This window comes from Macaca fascicularis, chromosome 2, assembly GCF_037993035.2.
Source record: "Macaca fascicularis isolate 582-1 chromosome 2, T2T-MFA8v1.1".
Classification (NCBI taxonomy): Eukaryota; Metazoa; Chordata; class Mammalia; order Primates; family Cercopithecidae; genus Macaca; species Macaca fascicularis.
The window spans coordinates 39,103,159-39,125,022 of NC_088376.1; the positions used below are offsets into that span (position 1 = coordinate 39,103,159).

General features: G+C 43.8%; 1 protein-coding gene across 3 annotated transcripts in view; it reads left to right on the forward strand.

Moving 5' to 3' along the window:
* Positions 1–410: 410 nt before the first annotated feature.
* The window catches only part of PCCB (propionyl-CoA carboxylase subunit beta), a 91,431-nt gene continuing 69,977 nt past the window's right edge, over positions 411–21,864 (forward strand). For all 3 annotated transcript variants that reach the window (XR_012430724.1, XM_045385129.3, XM_005545836.5), the window contains exons 1-5: positions 411–620; positions 4,758–4,877; positions 5,453–5,521; positions 9,320–9,376; positions 10,784–10,897. Coding sequence is in view for 2 of the 3 variants with exons in the window: in XM_045385129.3 (XP_045241064.1) it covers positions 438–620; positions 4,758–4,877; positions 5,453–5,521; positions 9,320–9,376; positions 10,784–10,897 (543 nt within the window). In the remaining variant the exon portion in view is untranslated. The remainder of the gene's footprint in view (positions 621–4,757; positions 4,878–5,452; positions 5,522–9,319; positions 9,377–10,783; positions 10,898–21,864) is intronic.

Sequence of the window (21,864 nt, forward strand, 5' to 3'; positions counted from 1 at the left end):
TACATCGGCCTCAATCTTGCCTCTTGATCAAATCACTCATCTCTTCATTTACCTCATCTGTGAAATCCAGATAATAAGCCAGTGCATGGGAAGTGCAAAAAGCAACACCTGGCACAATGCTTAATAAATGTTGGTTAAATCCTATAATCTTATTTTCTGTAGGAAGTGGGACGACAAAGTTAGGGGTCTAGGAGGTCAGAGAAGAGTAAGGACTATGTCCCTTTCTTGTGCAGCCAGGCGGGCCCTGTACTTTCTGTCTGCGCGACCCTCCTCGGGCAGCATCGGGTCTCGAACTCTCACGCCTTACTCCCAAGCAGGTTCTGTAGTCCAGCCCCCGGTTTCCCTACAGTCAGCCGATGCTGCGCAAGCGCCTTAACCACGCTTTACGCACATGCGTACTCAGGTGCGCCGATAGGGTACGCGCCGGCACAGCAAAAATGGCAGCGGCATTACGGGTGGCGGCGGCTGGGGCAAGGCTCAGCGTTCTGGCGAGCGGTCTCCGCGCCGCGATTCGCGGCCTTTGCAGCCAGGCCACCTCTGTTAACGAACGCATCGAGAACAAGCGCCGGACCGCGCTGCTGGGAGGAGGCCAACGCCGTATTGACGCGCAGCACAAGCGAGTGAGTCCTGAGGGGCCTTAGTGAGTCCCGCCCCTGGCGTCCACGACCTATCACAGCGTGCCCGGCTTGTGGCGTCCGAGGCCTCCCTGCCAATCCGCACGGTGCTTGGAGGGGCGGGGGCGAGGGTGTTCACTTTGAAAACCTGTAGCGTTTCTCGTGGAGGCGGGTATAACGAGCAGAAGCACCTGTGTGCTTCTTCACAGTGTTTAACCCTTGGGATTTAGACAGATCTGGCTGGTCTCCAGCCAGCTCACCACTTAACATAAACTTTTGGGCAACGTATTAAATCTCTGTGCGTCATTTTAATAATTCTTCCTTCACAAGCGTATCGTTAGACCATAGATAGCAAAACGATAGGCACTCGGTAAAAACGATGTGCTTGTTCTTCTCGTGCCCCATGAAAGAGTGATGGTAGATTCTTTCTCCTTTGTGGAAGCAGGAAAACTGAACTTAGGCATACTCCACTAACATGAAGTGGGGGATGTGCGCGTGCAGGGAACTTGTGGAACGTCTGCCCGCAGAATGCCTGGTCAAGCTCTTTAGGGCCTTAGCATGCCTCGCCTTGATGGGTAGCAAAGGCATGTGTCGGAAGCAGGTGACTTTCTGGGAGTGCGCAGGCTACTCTCGATGTTTGGCTGGACTGACCAGCTGAGGTTCTGCCACCCACCGCCTGGGTTTTGAGGCGAGAATCGCAGCTGGCCTTCAGAGATAAGCTAGGTGGCCCATTTTGGAGAGGTGACCCCTGACTAGAAACCAGGCTTGCCCAGTGTGTCCATGACTCGTGGGTGTGTCTGGACTGTTGTGCTGAACGAATTAAAGAACCAACGGGAAGGTGCAGAAGTGAAACTCTTACAGGTGAAGAGTATTCAAGCACAACTCACAACCATGAGGGAGGCACTGGGGGAGGGATGGGGTCTTAAAGTGAGGGGATTTGAACAACTCTATATTTGTCTCGTATTGATTCAGGTGTCATAAATTCGCATTTGACAAGGACCCGTAGGTGACAGTTCCTTTTGACACGAGAGTAAAATGTAAATTTAGTGATGGTTTGTGGTACTAGGAGTGCTTTCTCTCTCTCCCCCTGGGGCTGCTCTGTTAGGGCTGAGGGAGATGTTAGATCATCCTCTGGAAAGGCCTGTCAGTGTTCCTGTACAACTCTTTCTGTTGGGGCCTATTGCTCAATGCCTCCCTGGAACATCACCCAGCCCTTTCCCAGTTAGATCCTACTGGGTTTAGATGAAGCCTCCAGAAGCTGTTTTTCTTTTGCCAAAGTTGACTTAGGAGGCAGATTTAATATGAACCCCCTCCTGCACCCCTTTTTATTTTTATTTTTTGACACGGAGTTTCTCTCTTGTTGCCCAGGCTGGAGTGCTGTGGTGCGATCTTGGCTCATTGCAACCTCCGCCTCCCAGGTTCAAGCTATTCTCCTGCCTCAGCCTCCTGAATCTCAGCCTCCCGAGTAGCTGGGATTACAGGCGCCCACCACCATGCCTGGCAACTTTTTTTTTTTTGGATTTTTAGTAGAGACAGGGTTTCATGTTGGCCAGGCTGGTCTTGTACTCCTGACCTCAAGTGATCCACCCACTTTGGCATCCCAAAGTGTTGGGATTACAGGCGTGAGCCACTGCGCCCAGCCCTGCACCCCTTTTTAAACAATTTTTGACCATTTCCATAGATTTTCCCAGAAGAGGAATTAGTGGGTGAAAGGGTGTAAGTTTTTTATTTATTTATTTTTTTGAGACAGAGTCTCACTCTGTTGCCCAGGCTAGAGTGCAGCGGCTGACTGCAACCTCCGCTTCCCAGCTTCAAGCAATTCTCCTGCCTCAGCCTCCAGAGTACCTGGGGTTACAAGTATGTGTCACCACATCTGGCTAATTTTTGTATTTTTAGTAGAGATGGGGGTTTCACCATGTTGGCCAGGCTGGTCTTGAACTCCTGACCTCAGGTGATCCACCCACCTCTGCCTCCCAAAGTGCTGGGATTACAGAATTTTTTTTTTTTTTTCCTTGAGACAGAGTCTTACTCTGTCACCCAGGCCGGAGGGCAGTGGTGTAATCACGGCTCACTGCATCCTCTACCTTCTGGGCTCCAGTGATCCTTCCACTTCAGCCTCCTACCCAGCTAATATATATATATATTTTTTGGTAGAGACACGGTCTTGCTTTGTTGCCCAGGCTGGTCTCAACTCCTGGGCTCAAGCAATCCTCCCACCTTGGCCTTCCAAAATGCTGGGATTACAGGTGTGAGCCACAGTGCCTGGTCAGTATAAATACATTTTAAAAATCTGTATATATGTTGCCAAATTGGTTTCCTAAAAATGTATTCTACTTTACATGACAGTGTATACGATTGCCTGTTTTTTTTTTTTTTTTTTTTTAACACAACTTCACCAGCTTTGGCTACTCTCCTAAGGGGGAAATTATAGCCAATTTGAGGTATGTGGTTTTTTGTTGTTGTTGGGGAAGGGGATGGTAGGCTAGGGTATTTGCCTCGGGCTGAGAGCTTGCGAGCCCAAGCAATGGAGGCTTTTTTTTTTCTTTTTTGAGACGGTGTCTCACCCTGTCGCCCAGGCTGGAGTGCAGTGGGCCGTCTTGGCTCACTGCAACCTCCGCCTCCTGGGTTCAAGCGATTCTCATGCCTCAGCCTCCCGAGTAGCTGGGACTACAGGTGCGTGCCACTATGCCCCGCTAATTTTTTTTTTTTTTTTTTGTATTTTTAGTAGAGACAGGGTATCACCGTGTTAGCCAGGATGGTCTCGATCTCCTGACTTCATCTTCCTGCCTTGGCCTCCCAAAGTGCTGGGATTACAGGTGTGAGCCACCGAGCCTGGCCTTTTTTTCTTTTTCTTTTCTTTTCTTTCTTTTTTTTTTTAAAGACAGGTTCTCGCTTTGTTGCTCAGGCTGGAGTGTGGTGGGGTGATCACGGCTCACTACAACCTCCGCTTCCCAGGTTCAAGTGATTCTCCTGCCTCAGCCTCTTGAGTAGCTGGGATTACAGGCACGTGCGACCACTCCCAGCTAATTTTTGTATTTTTCAGTAGAGACCAGGTTTCGCCATGTTGTCCAGTTGGTCTCAAGCTCCTGGGCTCAAGTGATGCTCTTCTCAGCCTCCCAAAGTGCTGGGACTACAGGTGTGAGTCACCGTGCCCAGCTGAGGCTCTTGGTAGATTGAGAGCTCCAACCTCATCTCCTCAAAGAAGTATTTTTTTTTTTTTGAGACGGAGTTTCGCTCTTGTTGCCCAGGCTGGAGGGTAATGGCGCGCAATCTCAGCTCACCGCAAGCTCCGCCCCCTGGGGGTTCCAGCGATTCTCCTGCCTCAGCCTCCCGAGTTGCTGGGAGTACAGGCGCATGCCACTACACCCGGCTAATTTTGTCTTTTTTGGTAGAGACGTGGTTTCTCCATGTTGGTCAGGCTGGTCTCGATCTGACCTTGTGATCCGCCCGCCTCGGCCTCTCAAAATGCTGGAATTACAGGCGTGAGCCACCGCGCCCGGCCCAAAGAAGCATTTTTAAACTCAAGTGAGCTCTTTAGCATTTTGTGTCCCACTCCCCTTCTACTCAGCCACTCCCTGCTTTGGGGTCATCTCTGTGTCACAGTGTCACTGTCAGGTGTGGGGTCCCTAAGCAGGGGATAGGATAGTAGGAGAAGAACCAGGAAGTAGTGTGTCCTTGAGGTGGGAGCTGGGAGCAGCAGGGACCCTCGTGAGGTGAGATGTGCTTCTGTAGGTCTCCCTAGAAAAAACCTGCGTCAGATCCTTTCACTAAGCCTGCTTTAGTTTCCACCACCTGCTTCTGCATTCTTTTTATGGCTCCTTAGGTCTCCAGTAAGTACTTGCGGAACTAGTTAATTGTGTTCCAGGGTCAGGTTCTCCTTATCCCTACTTCTCTACCTTTTCCTCCCCCTATTTCCTTATTCATCTTCCACAGTTGGGTGGCTTCTGGTGTACACTGCCCTGATTTCCATGTCATCTAAAGTCTTATAACACCTATCTGCCTTGGACAGGTTGGACAGAATGGAAGCATTTGCATTGAGATGAATGGGCAAATCTGTCCTTCAAGCTTTCCCATGAACAGCCCTTGCTTTGCTTACTAAATTGTCTGTGATGACATCACTGAGTGATCTTTGTTCCATTGTAGGGAAAGCTAACAGCCAGGGAGAGGATCAGTCTCTTGCTGGACCCTGGCAGCTTTGTTGAAAGCGACATGTTTGTGGAACACAGATGTGCAGATTTTGGAATGGCTGCTGATAAGAATAAGGTATTTGTTCAAATGGTGGTGTGAACACTTTTTAGGTGTGGCTCAGCTGGCCTACCCACTAGAATAATAATAAATCTATAAGGCTTTTATCTGAAGTCCTCTGCAGAGGCACTGCAGGCATCACACCTGGCTAATTTTTGTATTTTTAGTAGAGATGGGCTTTCACCATGTTGGTCAGGCTGGCCTGGAACTCCTGGCCTCAAGCAATCCACCCACCTTGGCCTCCCAAAGTGTTGGGACTACAGGCGTGAGCCACTGTACCCTGCCTTGTGTTTCTTTATACGTCCTCCTTCATGTAAGCATAGAGAAGTGGTGGACCTGGGTCTTATTTTGCTTTTAGGAGGGTAGATAAGGCCTAAGATGACGGTGCCCTTCACTCCTATTGATGAAGTGGTAGCCCTGTGCTTGCTGTTGTAGAGCTGGGCAAGTGGGGTGGGATTCCTTCATGTTTCTTGTTCTTATTGATGTTTTAGGAATTTGGGTTTTGTTTTTGTCTTTCATTGAGGCTTAGTGGCCAAATTCATTAAAAGAAGTATTTGGATTTTTTAACCTTTATTTTTGCATTTTTCTGGCAGTTTCCTGGAGACAGCGTGGTCACTGGACGGGGCCGAATCAATGGAAGATTGGTTTATGTCTTCAGTCAGGTATTTCATAACTCTAATAGTCTGAACTTTCTTGGAGGGCAGAGCCAAGAGGAAAATATGTGAACGAAGCCAATCTTGGGGAATGAAAACTTGCTTGTAGTTTGGAGAAAATGAGGGATTTGCTTTGTTTTTCAGTGCATATTTCCAGAATATTGTTTTTTTCTTAGGAAGAGTCCTTAGTTTGTTTTGGGGGAGGATCACAGGGCACTAGCCTTGTACAAAGGTAACCCAGGAACCAGGAATTTATTCCAAGTGAATGAGATTCCTCTTGGCAGGATTGGGTGTGTGCCTGCAGGGCATCTGTGTCCTGGGCAGCATATGTGGACTGGAGAGAGTACAGTGGGTGCAGCCTAGCAAAGGGGACTTGACTCTCAGAAGCAGCATTCCCCTGAGCTTTGGGCTTTCATGAATATGTTCAGAAAACTTTTATCAGGGTGCCTCAAGACAGATAGTTTGTTCACACACATAGCTGAAGCTATCAATATGTTATTTTACATGCAAAAGGGAATGAAGATTGTTAATCAGCTGACCTTACAGTAGGGAGCGTAGCCTGATTTATCCAGGAGGGTCCAATGTAATCACAGCGTCCTTAAAAGTGGAAGAGGGAGGTAGAAGAGGAGCTTAGAAGGATATGATAAGAGAAGGACATGATCTGCAGTACCTGGGTTTGAAGATTAGCAAAGGAGTGCCCATGGTGTCTAGGAGCTGGCAAAGGCAAGAAAACACATTTTCCCCTGGAGCCTCCAGAACGGAGCACAGCCCTGCCAACCTTAATTTAGCCCAGTCAATCCTGTGTAGCACTTCTAAATTATAGAACTCTAAGATAATTTGTGTTGTTTCAAGGCACTGAATTTACGTTAATTTTTTATAGCAGTAATAGAAAACTAACACAGAATATTTTGTGTACTATTTTGGATTTGACTTTTTTCTCTCCAGAGGTGTAGATGTATATATAATTTAAAATGCTTAGGTCTTTTTACAGACCTAAAGTTTGATATTAAAATTGGCTGGGCATGGTGGCTTATGCCTGTAGTCCCAGTACTTTGGGAGGCTGAGACGGGTAGATCACCTGAGTCAGGAGTTTGAGACCAGCTGGCCCACATGGCGAAACTCTGTCTCTACTAAAAACACAAAAATTAGCCAGGTGTAGTGGGTGCCTGTAATCCCAGCTACTTGGGAGGCTGAGGCAGGACAATCACTTGAACCTGGGAGGTGGAGGTTGCAGTGAGCTGAGTTTGCGCCACTGCATTCGAACCTGGGCGACAGAGTGAGACTCCATCTCAAAAATAAAAAATAAAATAGTTATACTTGGTTAATTTAAAATCTGTCATAGTTAGACAGTATGTATTTACCAATTAAATTACCTTTGAGATGTTTTAAAACTGTTATAAATTGGTCTACCAAATGCTGAAATAGAAGGAATCACATTTCTTTGTTTTGTGCAATTTACGAGAGCTGAGAAAAACTTGTACAGAAGGAACCACTGTAGAGAGAACTAAGAAAGTTATGTTTTCTGGACATGGTATTCACTCACCACTATTAAGCAGATGGAAAAATTCATGGAATTCATACTTTCGAGCACCTCTTATGCTAATGTTAGGGTGGGAGTGAGGAGAAGGTGGAGATGACTGAGACAAGAGTTCCCACCCTGAAGAAGCGAATCATTTTATAGGCAGAATGGCACAGAACAGATGTGACTACACAGCACATGGAGTGAGAGGTCCCAGGCAAATGTTGTAGACCCAACACAAGGGAAAATCACATCCATGGTTGAGGAAAGCTTTAGTAACAATGGGGCAATTGAGACAGGCCTTGAAGGATACTGAGGGTAGGGAGTGATGAGCTATTTTTTTTTTAATAGTGATCTCCAAGATGTTAATATCTTAAATATTTTTTCTGGGGAGCTTCTGTTCTTCTGGGGAGCCTCCTCAGTCCCTTGCCTGATAATTGGCTGTTGGTGTATTCTGAGGGGAGAGAAAAAAGGGGCCAGCACTCACTGATTCAGTGTATAGGCTCGTAATCTTGTGTGTTTTCAGCTTCACCTTTTCCTCTTTTAGGTTAGCAGTTGTGAGTTTAGAACCCTTCTGGTTAATTTCCTTTACAGAACAAACCTTCTCTTTCCTCTCAAGGTGAAGGAGAGGCCCTGTGGGGTCTGACTGGTTCTAACAGAGACTTCTGTTAGTCTCTTTTCAGCCCCCTTCCCATCTCCACTTTCCATGGTTCCTAGATTGTCCCCTCCTTGGTTACCCCCACTGCAGGTGTGTAAGCTTCCATTCTCTCCCTCTAAATCAGGTATTTTCTTGTGCTTTCAGTTCCCCCCAAATTTGTTTAATCCTTGCCATGCTATTGTCTCTTTGTTCTTATTCTCATGGCTGATTCTGTTCTTAATTCCCACCTGTCTTTTTGAGGGGGCTGTAGGAGAGTTTATGCCCACAATAAGCCCTTTACATCTGAACATAATGAAGAGCCATAAGCCGAAGTAGCAGTGAGAGCTCTGATGCTTGTTTTTTAACCTTCCTTTTTAAAACAGCAAATATAGGCCGGGCGCAGTGGCCGAGGTGGGTGGATCACTTGAGCCAGGAGTTTGAAACCAGCCTGGCCAACGTGGCAAAACTGTCTCTACTAAAAATACAAAAATTAGCTGGGCGTGGTGGCATGTGTCTGTAATCCCAGCTACTCGGGAGGCTGAGGCAGGAGAATTGCTTGAACTTGGGAGGCAGAGGATACAGTGAGCCAAGATTATGCCACTGCACTCCAGCCTGGGTGACAGAGCAAGAGTCGGTCTCAAAATAATAAGTAAAATGAAACAGTAAATATTTCCTAAAAATAGAAGTGCTTGACTGATATCCATAGAATCTGGTATTAGAGTTAATTCTGTGTGATAGGTTTTCCTTCAGAGCTGCAAATCATTTTTTTCTTTTCTCTTTTTTCCTTTCAAATCATTTTTGTAGAGCAAAGACTAGCTCTTTTGCCTTGACAATTCATGAACTTCCTTTAAGATATTTTATTCTATGGAATAATCTATAAGTCAGACTTTTTTCTAATTTTTAAACTTCTGAAAATGCTTTAAAAACTATACGTGTGTATTTTTTTTTTTTTTAAATATGGAGTCTCGCTCTGTTGCCCATGCTGGAGTGCAGTGGTGCAATCTCGGCCCACTGCAACCTCTGCCTCTTGGATTCAAGTGATTCTCCTGCCTCAGCCTCCCGAGTAGCTGGGATTATAGGCGCACACCACCACGCCCAGCTAATTTTTTTATTTTAGTAGAGATGGGGTTTCACCATGTTGGCCAGTCTGGTCTGGAACTCTTGACCTCAAGTGATTCACCCGCCTTGTCCTCTCAAAGTGTTGGGATTACAGGCGTGAGCCACTGTGCCCAGGCAACGTTTTTTTGTTGTTTTTTTTTTTTGAGACCGGGTCTTGCTCTGTTGCCTAGGCTGGAATACAGTGGTGCTGTCTCAATTTACTGAAGCCTCTGTCTCCTGGGCTCAAGTGATCCTCCTGCCTCAGCCTCCTGAGTAGCTGGGACTCCAGGCATATGCCGCCATGCCCAGCTAACTTTTTAATGTATTTTTTTTGTAGATACAAGTTTCTGCCATGTTGCCCTGGCTGGTCTCAGACTCCTGGATTCAAGCCATCCACCTGCCTTGGCCTCCCAAAGTGTTGGGATTACAGGCATGAGCCACCATGCCTGTCCTAAAAGCTTTTATCTGTGAATTTTCTATTTCTTCCTCCTACTGGATTTTCATCTCTAGCCAGTCACTATATTTGACTTGCTGATTTGTATTTTCTTTTTAGGATTTTACAGTTTTTGGAGGCAGTCTGTCAGGAGCACATGCCCAAAAGATCTGCAAAGTAAGTGTTTAATACTCAAATTCAATCCATTGCTTTCCTCAGTTACATAGTGCTTATTGGGTATCTTTGGGGTATAAAACACTGAGCTAGGTACTTGGGGTAGGGCAGAGGTATGCAAGATCTGCTACCCATCTGAAGGGGTGCATAACAGTTTTTGTATCGTGGATCTCTTCCATGGGCTAGCAAAGCCTGGACCCTCCTGTTTTTACATACCTAAAATAAAATTTGTAGGATTTTAAATGATTAAAAATGTTTTTAAAAACCACATTTATATGTGCTCCCTTGTTAATGCATTTAATAACAAGATTTAGCAGTAGATCTAATAACTACCGTAATTTCAAAGCAGTCAAAGGTGAAATATTTCAGAGTATCCGCAACCACTTTAATGGGATGTAAAAATATCTGTGGCTTCTAATAATGACAAAGTCACAGGTATTTCTAATACTGAGGCTCATTGCCTATATTCATAATGAAAAGAAATGTTAACGATTGGCTAGAGTTAGTAAAGATAAAGATGTAAATTTTTTCCCATTCATGGACTCCCGTTCACAGACCTCTTGGGCTTCTGAGGATTTCAGGTGAAGAACCTTTTGTCTAGGTGGAGGGGCCAGGTGCTAGAAGGTAAAGAACAGTGGGAGCATTGTATGCTGATGTTTAAAAACCACTGCTAGAGATTAGATGCTCTGGAGAGGAATAAACTATAAATAATAGAGAATTTTGGAATTAAATTTGGAGCTACTGGTAACTGGAACATCTGGATTATAGACATGGTCCTGTCATGTATTGCTCCTGAGACCTTGGGCCAGTCACTTAACTTTTATACCTTCTTAATTTTTCTCTTTTTACTGCCTCTGTTACGATGGCTAAATGAGGTAATGGAAGTGAAAGTGCTTTTTAAACTGTCAAAGGTTGTAGGAATATTGCTTATTATGCTGTCAGATTACTAACCCATGAGGAAAATCTGTCACATTAGAAGTAAAAGCAGACCTGGGCCTGCCCTCAGATTAACAGATGGGTCAACATCTGCTTTCATGAAAGTACCACTTTGCCATTCTGTCTACTGTAAGTTCTTTCAAAGCAGTACCTGGGAACAAAACTGGCTGCTGGAAGATGTTACAATGTGAGCCTGTGGTTCTAGAAATGGTTGCCATGAGTTGTTTTATCCCCTGCTAATGGGAAGTGCTTTGGCTCCTGGGTGTTTGGGGGCTTTAATCAGCCTTTTAAATATCTGGTCCTTTGTCTTCCATGAAGGTACCCAATCATGATGGGGAGTGAAACCAGTGTTACTGCCTCCTGTTTTGAAAAGTGCACTCGGGACATTTTCCAGAAAACACTGTGGTACTTTGTGAATGTCGTTTTTTATATCAAGAATATTTGTCTCAATAAAAGATTTCTCCGCTGTCTCAGATCATGGACCAGGCCATAACAGTGGGGGCTCCAGTGATTGGGCTGAATGACTCTGGGGGAGCACGGATCCAAGAGGGAGTGGAGTCTTTGGCTGGCTATGCAGACATCTTTCTGGTGAGAAACTTGTTAATAGAGAATAGAGAATAAAAAAATACAGGGCTTAAGTTCTCTAAGCCATGACCTGGCCAGAGCTTCTCCAACTCTCCTTATTGTTCTCTGCTGCATTGCGTCTGTTCTGTGGGTCCTTTCTGTGTCACTGGGGGTGGGATTGAAGGGTAGATGAAAAGCAAGAGAGAGTGGGAAGAGAGGGTTTTCATTTTTTTCTCATAGAGGGCCACACATAGGAGAATTTACAGTTACAGATCGTTCATAAGGGAAAAGCACTTGAGAATTTTTTTTTTTTGAAAGCAGGGGAGAGGAAATATGAAAAGTTAAAATGAACTGATGTGCTAGAATTAGAATTTTAAAAAAAAGTCGCACTTTTAAACAATTTTTTTGTTAAAACACTACAGGATTATTATATAAATTCCAAGCCATAGTGCAAAGAAGAATGAAATCACCCCAGAGCCTAGCATTCAGAAACATTTGGCGAGCCCCATTACTGACATCTCTTTGCTTATTTACAGACTGAAATTATGAGAGAAAGAAATGAAAAGAAACATAAAATAATGTGTTATGTGAAGTATAAAGTGTATTTGTGAGAGATACAGTAAGAGAGATTGGGATGAGGGAGAGACATACTGCAGCCAGAAACTGGCAACACTTCCAGGGAGGATAAAGGAAGGAGACAGGCAGACATTGTTTCTAATCAGGCCAGCCATTCTTGTCATCCCTGCTCTGCAGGCTTGCTTCTGTGGGTGGCTTGGCCTAAGCAGTTTAGGCCTGAAAGTCATTCCTGTATAGAAACAAAAGAGCGGCCCTCAGAGATGTGGTGATAAACCACCACATTTTAGAGCTTGACTGGATTTTAGACTATCATCTAGTTGAATACATCTTTATGGGTCTGGAGGAGTTTTTTTAAAAAAAATATTTATTGGGCCGGGCACGGTGGCTCAAGCCTGTAATCCCAGCACTTTGGGAGGCCGAGACGGGCGGATCACGAGGTCAGGAGATCGAGACCATCCTGGCTAACACGGTGAAACCCCGTCTCTACTAAAAAAATACAAAAATTAGCCGGGCGCAGTAGCAGGCGTCTGTAGTCCCAGCTACTCAGGAGGCTGAGGCAGGAGAATGGCGTGAACCTGGGAGGCAGAGCTTGCAGTGAGCTGAGATCTGGCCACTGCACTCCAGCCTGGGGGACAGAGCGAGACTCCGTCTCAAAAAAAAAAAAAAAAAAAAAAATTTATTGATTGATTTATTTAGAGACAGGGTCTCGGTTGGCCAGGCTGGAATGCAGTGGCATGATCTCTGCTTACTGCAACTTCAGCCTCCTGGGCTCAAGCGATCATCCCACCTCAGCCTTCTGAATAGCTGGCATCACAGTCATGCACCACCACATCCGGCAAATATTTTGATATTTTTTTAATAGAGGCGGGGTTTTGCCATGTTGCCCAGGCTTGTCTTGAACTCATGGACTCAAGCGATTGACCTGCCTTTGCCTCCCGAAGTGCTGGGATTACAGGAGTGAGCCACCATGCCTGGCCTTTAATTTTTGTTTTCAAGGGCTAGTCTTTACTTTCAGATCTTCATTGCTTAATTAATTGCTTACTAATGCTGCTTGTCATATTGATACCTCCACTCACTTATTCCTAGCTGTGTTATTTTTTGGTAACTTTTTATTTTGATAAAATTTCAAACTTCAGGCTGGGCGCAGTGGCTCAAGCCTGTAATCCCAGCACTTTGGGAGGCCAAGGCAGGTAGATCATTTGACGTCAGGAGTTCAAGACCAGCCTGACCAACACGGTGAAATCCTGTCTCTATTAAAAATACAAAAATTAGCTGGGCGTAGTGGCACATGCCTGTAATCCCAGCTACTCAGCAGGCTGAGGTGGGACAATTGCTTGAACCCGGGAGACAGAGGTTACAGTGAGCCAAGATTATGCCATTGCACTCCAACCTGGGTGACAGAGCAAGACTCCGTCTCAAAAAAAAAAAAAAAAAAAAAATCCAAACTTTATGGAAAATGACAAGAATAGTACAGGAACTCCTATATGTGCTTTCCCAGATTCACCAGTTGTTTACATTTTCTCCATTTGTTCTGTTATTCTCTCTCCATATATACATATTTGCATGTTACATTTTTCTGAAATATTTGAGAATAAATTGAAGATACTATGTCTTCTTTACCTCCTAAGTTGTTCATTGGGTATTTCTAAAGAATAAGGATATTCTGTTAAATAACTAGAATACAGTAATAAAAATCAGGAAATCTAACATTGATTCATCTATGTTATTCTAATTCATTGTCCTTATTCAGGACTTAAGTCCTTTATAGTGTGTGCTCTTGGTGTGTGTGTGTGCTTTCTCTGTGCACACGCTCTCGCTCTGTCTCTGTGTGTGTGTGTGTGTGTATACATATATATATATGTGTGTGTGTGTGTGTGTTCCTCCTGGCCAGGATCCAATCTAGAATGAAGCATTGACTTTAGATGTTATCTCTCTTTAATCTTTTTTGATCTGGAGCAGTTCCTGTCTTTGTTCTCCATGATCTTGACATTTTAAGAAATAGTTTTATAGGGCCAGGTGTAGTGGCTCACACCTGTAATCCTAGCACTTTGGGAGGCCAAGGTGGGTGGATCACTAGGTCAGGAGTTCAAGACCAGCCTGGCCAAGATGGTGAAACCCTGTCTCTACTAAAAATACAAAAATTAGCTGGGTGTGATGGCAGGTGCCTGTGATCCCAGCTACTCAGGAGGCTGAGGCAGGGAATTGCTTGAACCTGGGAGGTGGAGGTTGCAGTGAGCCGAGATCATGCCACTGCACTCCAGCTTGGGTGACAAAGCGAGACTCCGTCTCAAAAAAAGTAGCTTTATTGAGATATAATTTACAAACCATAAAATCCACCCATTGTAAACATGTAATTCAAATTAATTTTTAGAGTTGTGCAGCCATAATCTAGTTTTCGAACCTGCCACTCCAAAAATACCCTCTTGCTTTTTTGCAGTCAGTTCCCACCTAACCACAGTCAACTCCTCACCCAACTTTCTTCTTTTACAGATTTTTCCATCTGACTCCTTTCACTAAGCACCGTTTTTTGAGGTTCATTTATATTGTAATGTGTATCAATTCATTCCTTTTTATTGGTGAATAATATTCTGTTGAATATTTTACATATTTTCATCATTTACCAGTTGAGGGATATTTGGGTTGTTTCTAGTTCCTGGCTATCATGGATAAATGCTACTGTGAACATTTGTGTATTACTCTGTGTGGACATGTGTTTTCATAACCCTTGGGTAGATAAGTACTAAGAGTGGGATTGTAGGTTTTATGATAAGCTTGTTTATAACTGTTTAAGAAACTGCCAGATTGTTTTCCAAAGCAACTAAACCATTTTATATTGCCATGAGCAATGTATTCAGGGTCACAGGTTCTCCACATCTTTGTGGATTACTTGGTATTGTCAGTCTTTTTTTTTTTTGAGATGGAGTCTCGCTCTGTGGCCCAGGCTGGAGTGCTACGGTGCAATCTTGGCTCACTGTAACCTCTGCCTCCCGGGTTCGAGTGATTCCCCTGCCTCTGCCTCCTGAGTAGCTGAGATTACAGGCATGCACCACCACGCCTGGCTAATTTTTGTATTTTTAGTAGAGACAGGGTTTCACCATGTTGGCCAAGCTGGTCTCGAACTCCTAACCTCAAGTGATCCACCTGCCTTGGCCTCCCAAAGTGCTAGGATTACAGGCGTGAGCCACTGCACCCAGCCACTCTTTTTTTTTTTGAGACAGGGTCTCACTTTGTTGTTCAGGCTGGAGTACAGTGGCATGATCACAGCTTACTGCAGCCTCGACTTCCTGGGGTCAAGTGATCCTCTTGCCTCAACCTCCCAAAGTGCTGGAATTACAGGCATGAGCCACTGCGCCTGGTCCAGTCTTTTTGACTATAGCCATTTTAGTGGTGTGTAATGGTATCTCACTGTAGTTCTAGTTTGCATTTCCCAGATGACTAATCATGTTGAGCACCTTTATGTACATATTAGTCATTTGCAAACCTTCTTTGCTGAAATGTCTATTCAGATCTTTTGTCTATTTTGTAATTGAGTTTTTGAGTTGTAAGAGTTCTTTATATATTCTAGATACAAGTCGTTTATCAGATATATGATTTGTAAGTACTTTCTCCCAGTCTGTGGCTTGTCTTTTCTTTCTTAGTGGTAGCTTTATTTATTTTTATTTTTTATTTTTTGAGACAGCCTCACCCTGTCCTCCAGGCTGGAGTGCAGTGGCATGATCTTGGCTCACTGCAACCTCTGCTTCCTGGGTTCAAATGATTCTCGTGCCTCAGCCACCCAAGTAGCTGTGATTACAGGCGCGTGCCACCACATCCAGCTAATTTCCTTGCCTTTTTAGTAGAGACAGGGTTTTACCATGTTGTCCAGGACTGGTCTTGAACTCCTGAGCTCAGGTGATCTGCCTGCCTTGGCCTCTCAAAGTGCTGGGATTACAGGCATGAGCCAGCACGCTCAGCCTATTTTTATTTTATATTTTAAAGACAGGATCTTGCTCTGTTGCCTGGGCTGGAGTACAGTGGTGCAGTCACAGCTCACTGCAGCATTGAACTTCTGGGCTCAAGCAATCCTCCTGCCTTAGCCTACCGAGTAGCTAGGGCTATAGGCACACACTAGTATACCCAGCTAATTAAAAAAAAAATTCTTTTGTGTGTAGAGATGGGGTCTTACTACATTGGTCAGCCTGGTCTTGAACTCCTGGTCTCAAGCGATCTGCCTCGGCATCCCAAAGTGCCAGGATTACAAGCCACTACACCCAGCCTGCGGTGGCTTTTTTCTCTTTTTTTGAACTAGGGTCTCACTCTGTCACCCAGGCTGAAGTGTAGGGGTGTGATCATGGCTCACTGCAGCTTGGACTTCCCAGGGTCAGGCAGTCCTCCTGCCTCATCCTCCTGAGTGGCTGAGACCACAGGCACATGCTACCATGTCTGGCAGTTTTTTTTCATTATTTGTTGAGGTGGGGTCCCACTATGTTGCTCAGGCTGGTCTCAAACTTCTGGACTTAAACCATCCTCCTATCTCAGCTTCCTAGAGGGCTGGTATTACTGGCATGAGCTGATGTGGTCAGCCTCTGGTGGCTTTTGAGGTGGAGACATTTTTAATTTTGAAGTCCAGTTTATCAGGTTTTCTTTTGTGGGTCATGCTTTTATTGTCATATGTAAAAACTGTGTGATACAAAGTCATGAAGATTTTGTTTTCTTCGTGGAGTTTTTTTTGTAGGTTTGACTTTTTTTTTTTTTTTTTCCTGAGACGGAGTCATGCTCAGTCGTCCAGGCTGGAGTGCAGTGGTGCGATCTCGGCTCACTGCAAGCTCCGCCTCCTGGGTTCATGCTATTCTCCTGCCTCAGCCTCCCGAGTAGCTGGGACTACAGGCGTCTGCCACCACGCCTGGCTAATTTTTTTTTGTATTTTTAGTAGAGACAGGGTTTCACCACATTAGCCAGGATGGTCTCGATCTCCTGAACCCGTGATCCACCCACCTCGGCCTCCCAAAGTGCTGGGATTACAGGTGTGAGCCACCGCGCCTGGGGTTTTTTTTTTTTTTTAGATGTGGTTTCGCTCTTGTTGCCCAGGCTGGAGTTCAATGGTGCAATCTCAGGGATCACAGGTGCCTGCCACCAAACCTGTCTAATTTGTGTGTGTATGTGTGTGTGTGCGTGCGTAAGCGTGGGTCTCGAACTCCTAACCTCAGGTGATCCGCCCACTTTGGCCTCCTAAAGTGTTGGGATTACAGGCGTGAGCTTCCACGCCCAGCCAGCTCTCTTATAGTAGGTCTGTGATCCATTTCGAGTTAATTTTTGTATATGGCGTGACGTGAGGGTCTAACATCATTCTTGTCTCCCACCATTAATTAACATAACTATTCTTTCCCCACTGAATTGTCTTGACACATCGATAAAAATATCAGTTGAGCATAAATGTAAGGGTTTGTTTCTGAACTCTGTTCTTCGATTGTTCTATGTCTATCCTTAAAATAGAACCTGTCTTGATTACTGTAGTTTTATAGGAGTTTTGAAGTTGTGTAAAGTCCTCCAACTTGGTATTTCTTCTTCTTCTTCTTTTTTTTTTTTTTTTAGATGTGGTCTCACTTTGTGGCCCAGGTTGGAGTACAGTGGCATGATCTCAGCTCACTGCAACCTCCACCTCCTGGGTTCAAGCGATTCTCCTGCCTCAGCCTCCCAAGTAGCTGGGATTACAGGCACATGCCAGCACACCCAGCTAATTTTTGTACTTTTAGTGGAAATGGGGTTTCACCATATTGGTCAGGCTGGTCTCGAACTCCCTCAAGTGATCCACCCACCTTAGCCTCCCAAAGTGCTGGAATTACAGGCGTGAGCCACCATGCCCGGTGGTCGTTCGTTCGTTCGTTCTTTTTGTCTGTCTTTCTGTCTTTTTGTCTTTCTGTCTTTTTGTCTTTCTGTCTGTGTTGTCTTTCTTTCTTTGAGATGGAGTCTCACTCTGTCGCCCAGGCTGGAGTGCAATGGTGCGATCTTGGCTCACTGCAGTCTCCACCTCCCGGGTTCAAGCGATTCCCTGCCTCAGCCAAGTAGCTGGAATTACAGGCGCCCACCCCAATGCCCAGCTAATTTTCTGTATTTTTAGTAGAGACAGGGTTTCACCATGCTGGACAAGTTGGTCTCCAACTCCTGACCTCAGGTGATCCACCTGCCTCGGCCTCTGAAAGTGCTGGGATTACAGGTGTGAGCCACCATGCCTGGCCCAATCAGCTCTTAACTCTACAAAAATGCCTGCTGAGATTTGATAGGAACTGCATTGAGTCTGTAGATGAATTTGGTGAGAATTTACATCTTAACATTTTGTGTCTTTCACTCCATATAGATGGAATGTTTCTCTGTTTATGTAGCTTTTTAATTTGTCTCAGCAGTATTTTATAATTTGCAGCATATCTGTCTTGCATTCTTTTGTTAAACTTATATTTAAAGTATTTCACTCTAGGCCGGGCGCGGTGGCTCAAGCCTGTAATCCCAGCACTTTGGGAGGCCGAGACGGGCGGATCACGAGGTCAGGAGATCGAGAGACGATCCCGGCTAACACGGTGAAACCCTGTCTCTACTAAAAAAAAAAAAAATACAAAAAAATAGCCGGGTGAGGTGGCGGGCGCCTGTAGTCCCAGCTACTCGGGAGGCTGAGGCAGGAGAATGGCGTAAACCCGGGAGGCGGAGCTTGCAGTGAGCTGAGATCCGGCCACTGCACTCCAGCCTGGGTGACAGAGCAAGACTCCGTCTCAAAAAAAAAAAAAAAAAAAAAGTATTTCACTCTGGCCAGGCGCAGTGGCTCATGCCTGTAATCCCAGCGCTTTGGGAGGCCGAGGCAGGGGGATCACCTGAGGTCACAAGTTTGAGACTAGCCTGGCCAACATAGTGAAACCCTGGCTCTACCAAAAATACAAAAATTAGCCACGTGTCGTGGTGCGCACCTGTAATCCCAGCTACTCAGGAGGCTGAGGCAGGAGAATCACTTGAACCCAGGACGCAGAGGTTGCAGACTCCAGCCTGGGCAACAGAGCAAGACTGTCTCAAAACAAAACAAAACAAAATATTTTACTTTTTGTGATGCTATTCAGAATGGAATTGTCTTGTTAATTTCCTATTTGGATTCTTCTTTGCAAATGCATAGAGATACAATTGATTTTCATATGTTGATCTTGTATCCTGCAGCTTTGCTGAGGTTGTGTATTAGCTCGAGTAAGGTGTGTGTGTATGTGTGTGTGTGTATTTCTTTGGATTTTCTATAGATACGATCATGTCTTCTGCAAATAGAGGCAGTTTTACTTATTCCTTTCTAATCTGGATGCCTTTTATTTCTTTTTCTTGCTAATTGCTCTGCCTAGAACCTGCAGCACAATGTTAAGTAAAAGTAGTAAGAGTGGACATCCTTGTCTTGTTCCTAATCTTAAGGAGAAAGCATCCATTTTTCACCATTAAGCATGATGTTAACTGATGTTTTTTTTTTTTTTTTTTTTTTTTTTTTGGTACATTCCCTTTCTCAGGTTGAGGAAGTTCTTTCTACTTCTGATTTTTTGAGTATTTTTATCATGAAGGGTGTTTAATTTTGTCAAATGCTTTTTTATGCATCTATGAGATAATCATGTGTTTTTTGTTCTTTATTCTAATGATATGGTATGTAACATTATTGGTTTTTAGAATGTTTAGAAACCAACCTTGTATTCCTGTGATAAATCCCACTTGGTCATGGTATATCATCCTTTTTTGGAAGGTGCTGAGCTCTGCTAGTATTTCCTTGAGTACTTTTGAATCAATATTAGTAAGAGACATTGGCCTACAGTTACCTTATGATGTTTTCTTTTGGTTTTGGTATTATAGTAATTCTCACCTCATAGAATGAGTTGGAAGGGTTGCCTCTGTGAGATAGGTTCACTATGCACTGGTTACGAACTTTTCTGATTTCAGTAAGATAGAACACTCACACAAGTTACGTGAAGTGCCTGGCCACATCTATTGTTTTTTGACTTTTTTATTTTTTCTCCTCTAGACAGAGTCTTGCTCTGTTTCCAAGGCTGGAGTACAATGGTGCAATCTTAGCTCACTGCAGTCTCCACCTCCTGGGTTAAAGCAGTTCTCCTGTCAGCCTCCCGAGTAGCTGGGACTACAGGCACACGCCACTACGCCCAGCTAATTTTTGTATTTTTAGTAGAGACAGCGTTTTACCATATTGGTCAGGCTGGTCTTGAACTCCTGACCTTAGGTGATCCACCTGCCTCGGCCTCCCAAAGTACTGGGATTATAGGCATGAGCCACTGCGCCCGGCTGTTTTTGACTTTTTAATTATGGCCATTTTTGCAGGAGTAAGGTGGTATCTCATTGTGGTTTTCATTTGCATTTTCCTGATAGTGATGGGAGCATTTTTTTCATATGTTTGTTGGCCATTTGTGTATCTTCTTTTGAGAAATGTCTATTCATGTCCTTTGCCTGCTTTTCGATGGGATTATTTTTTCTTGCTGATTTGAGTTCCTTGTAGATTCTGCATACTGGTCCTTTGTCAGGTGCATAGTTTGCAAATATTTTCTCCCATTCGGTGAGTTGTCTCTTTCCTGATTATTTCTTTTGCTGTACAGAGGCTTTTTAGTTTAATTAGGTCCCATTTATTTTTGTTTTTGTTGCATTAGCTTTTGGGGTCTTAGTCTTGAATTTTTTGCTTGGGCCAGTGTTCAGAAGAGTTTTTCCAATATTGTAGAATTTTTATGGTTTCAGGTCTTAGATTTAAGTCTTTGAAGTCTGGTAATGTGATGCCTTCAGATTTGTTCTTTTTGCTTGGTATTGCTTTGGCTATCTGGACTCATTTGGTTCCATATAAATTTTAGGAGTGTTTTTTCTAGTTCTGTGAAAAATGATGGTAATGGTAGTGTTTTGATGGGAATTGCATTGAATCTGTAGATTGCTTTGGATCATATAATCATTTTCACTATATTGATTCTTACCTCCATGAGCACGAGATGTGTTTTCATTTGTTTGTGTCATGTATAATTTGTTTCAGCAGCATTTTGTAGTTTTCCTTGTAGAGATCTTCACCTCCTTGGTTAGGTACATTCCCAGGTATTTTATTTTATTTTTTTGCAGTTGTTGTAAAAGGGATTGAGTTCTTGATTTGATTGTCACCTTGGTTATTGTTGGTGTATAGCAGTGCTATTGATTTGTGTACATTAATTTTGTAACCTAAGACTTTACTGAATTCCTTTATCAGATCTAGGAGTCTTTTGGATGAGTCTCTAGAGTTTTCCAGTTATATATGATCATATCACCGATAAACAGTACTTGTTTGACTTCCTGTTTTCCAATTTGGATGCCCTTTCTTTCTTTCTCTTGCCCGATTGCTCTGGCTAGGACTTCCAGTACTATGTTGAATAAAAGTGGTGAAAGTGGGCATCCTTGTCTTGTTCCAGTTTTCAGGGGGAGTGCTTTCAACTCTTCCCCATTCATTATGATGTTGGCTGTGGGTTTATCATATATTGCTTTTATTATTTTGGGGTAAATCCCTCCTGTGCCTAGTTTGAGGGTTTTTTTTTTTTGGTCTTAAAGAGATGCTGGATTTTTTCACATGCTTTTTCTGCACCTACTGAGATGATCATATGGTTTTTGTTTTAAATTCTATTTATGTGATGTATCACATTTATTGACTTGCATATGTTAAACCATCCCTGCATCTCAGGGATGAAACTCACTTGATCATGTTGTATTATCTTTTTGATGTGCTGTGGGATTTGGTTAGCTAGTATTTTGGTGAGGATTTTTCATCCATGTTTATCGGAGACACTGGTCTGTAGTTTTCTTTTTTAATGTCATTTTCTGGTTTTGGTATTAGGGTGATACTGGCTTCATAGAATGATTTAGGAAGGATTCCCTCTCTCAATCTTTGGAATAATTTCAGTAGGATTGGTACCAATTCTTTGAATGTCTAGTGGAATTCAGCTGTGATCCATCTGGTCCTGGGCTTTTTTGTTGTTGGCAGTTTAAAATTACTGATTCAGTCTCACTGCTTGTTTTTGGTCTGTTCAGGGTTTCTATTTCTTCCTGATTTAGAGGACTGTATGTTTCCATGAATTTATCCATTTCCTCTAGATTTTCCAGTTTGTGTGTGTAAAGATGTTCATGTTAGTCTCGAGTGATCTTCTGCATTTCTATGATATTGATTATGATGTTTCCAGTTTCATTTTTAATTGAGCTTATTTGGATCTACTCTCTTCTTGGTTAGTCTCACTAATGGTCGACCAATTTTGTTTATTTTTTCAAGGAACCAAGTTTGTTTTATTTATTTTTTTGCTTCAATTTCCTTTAGCTCTGCTCTGATCTTTGTTATTTCTTCTGCTGGCATTGGGTTTAGTTCGTACCCGTTTCTCTGGTTCATGGAGGTGTGACAGTAGGTTGTCAGTTTGTGTTCTTTC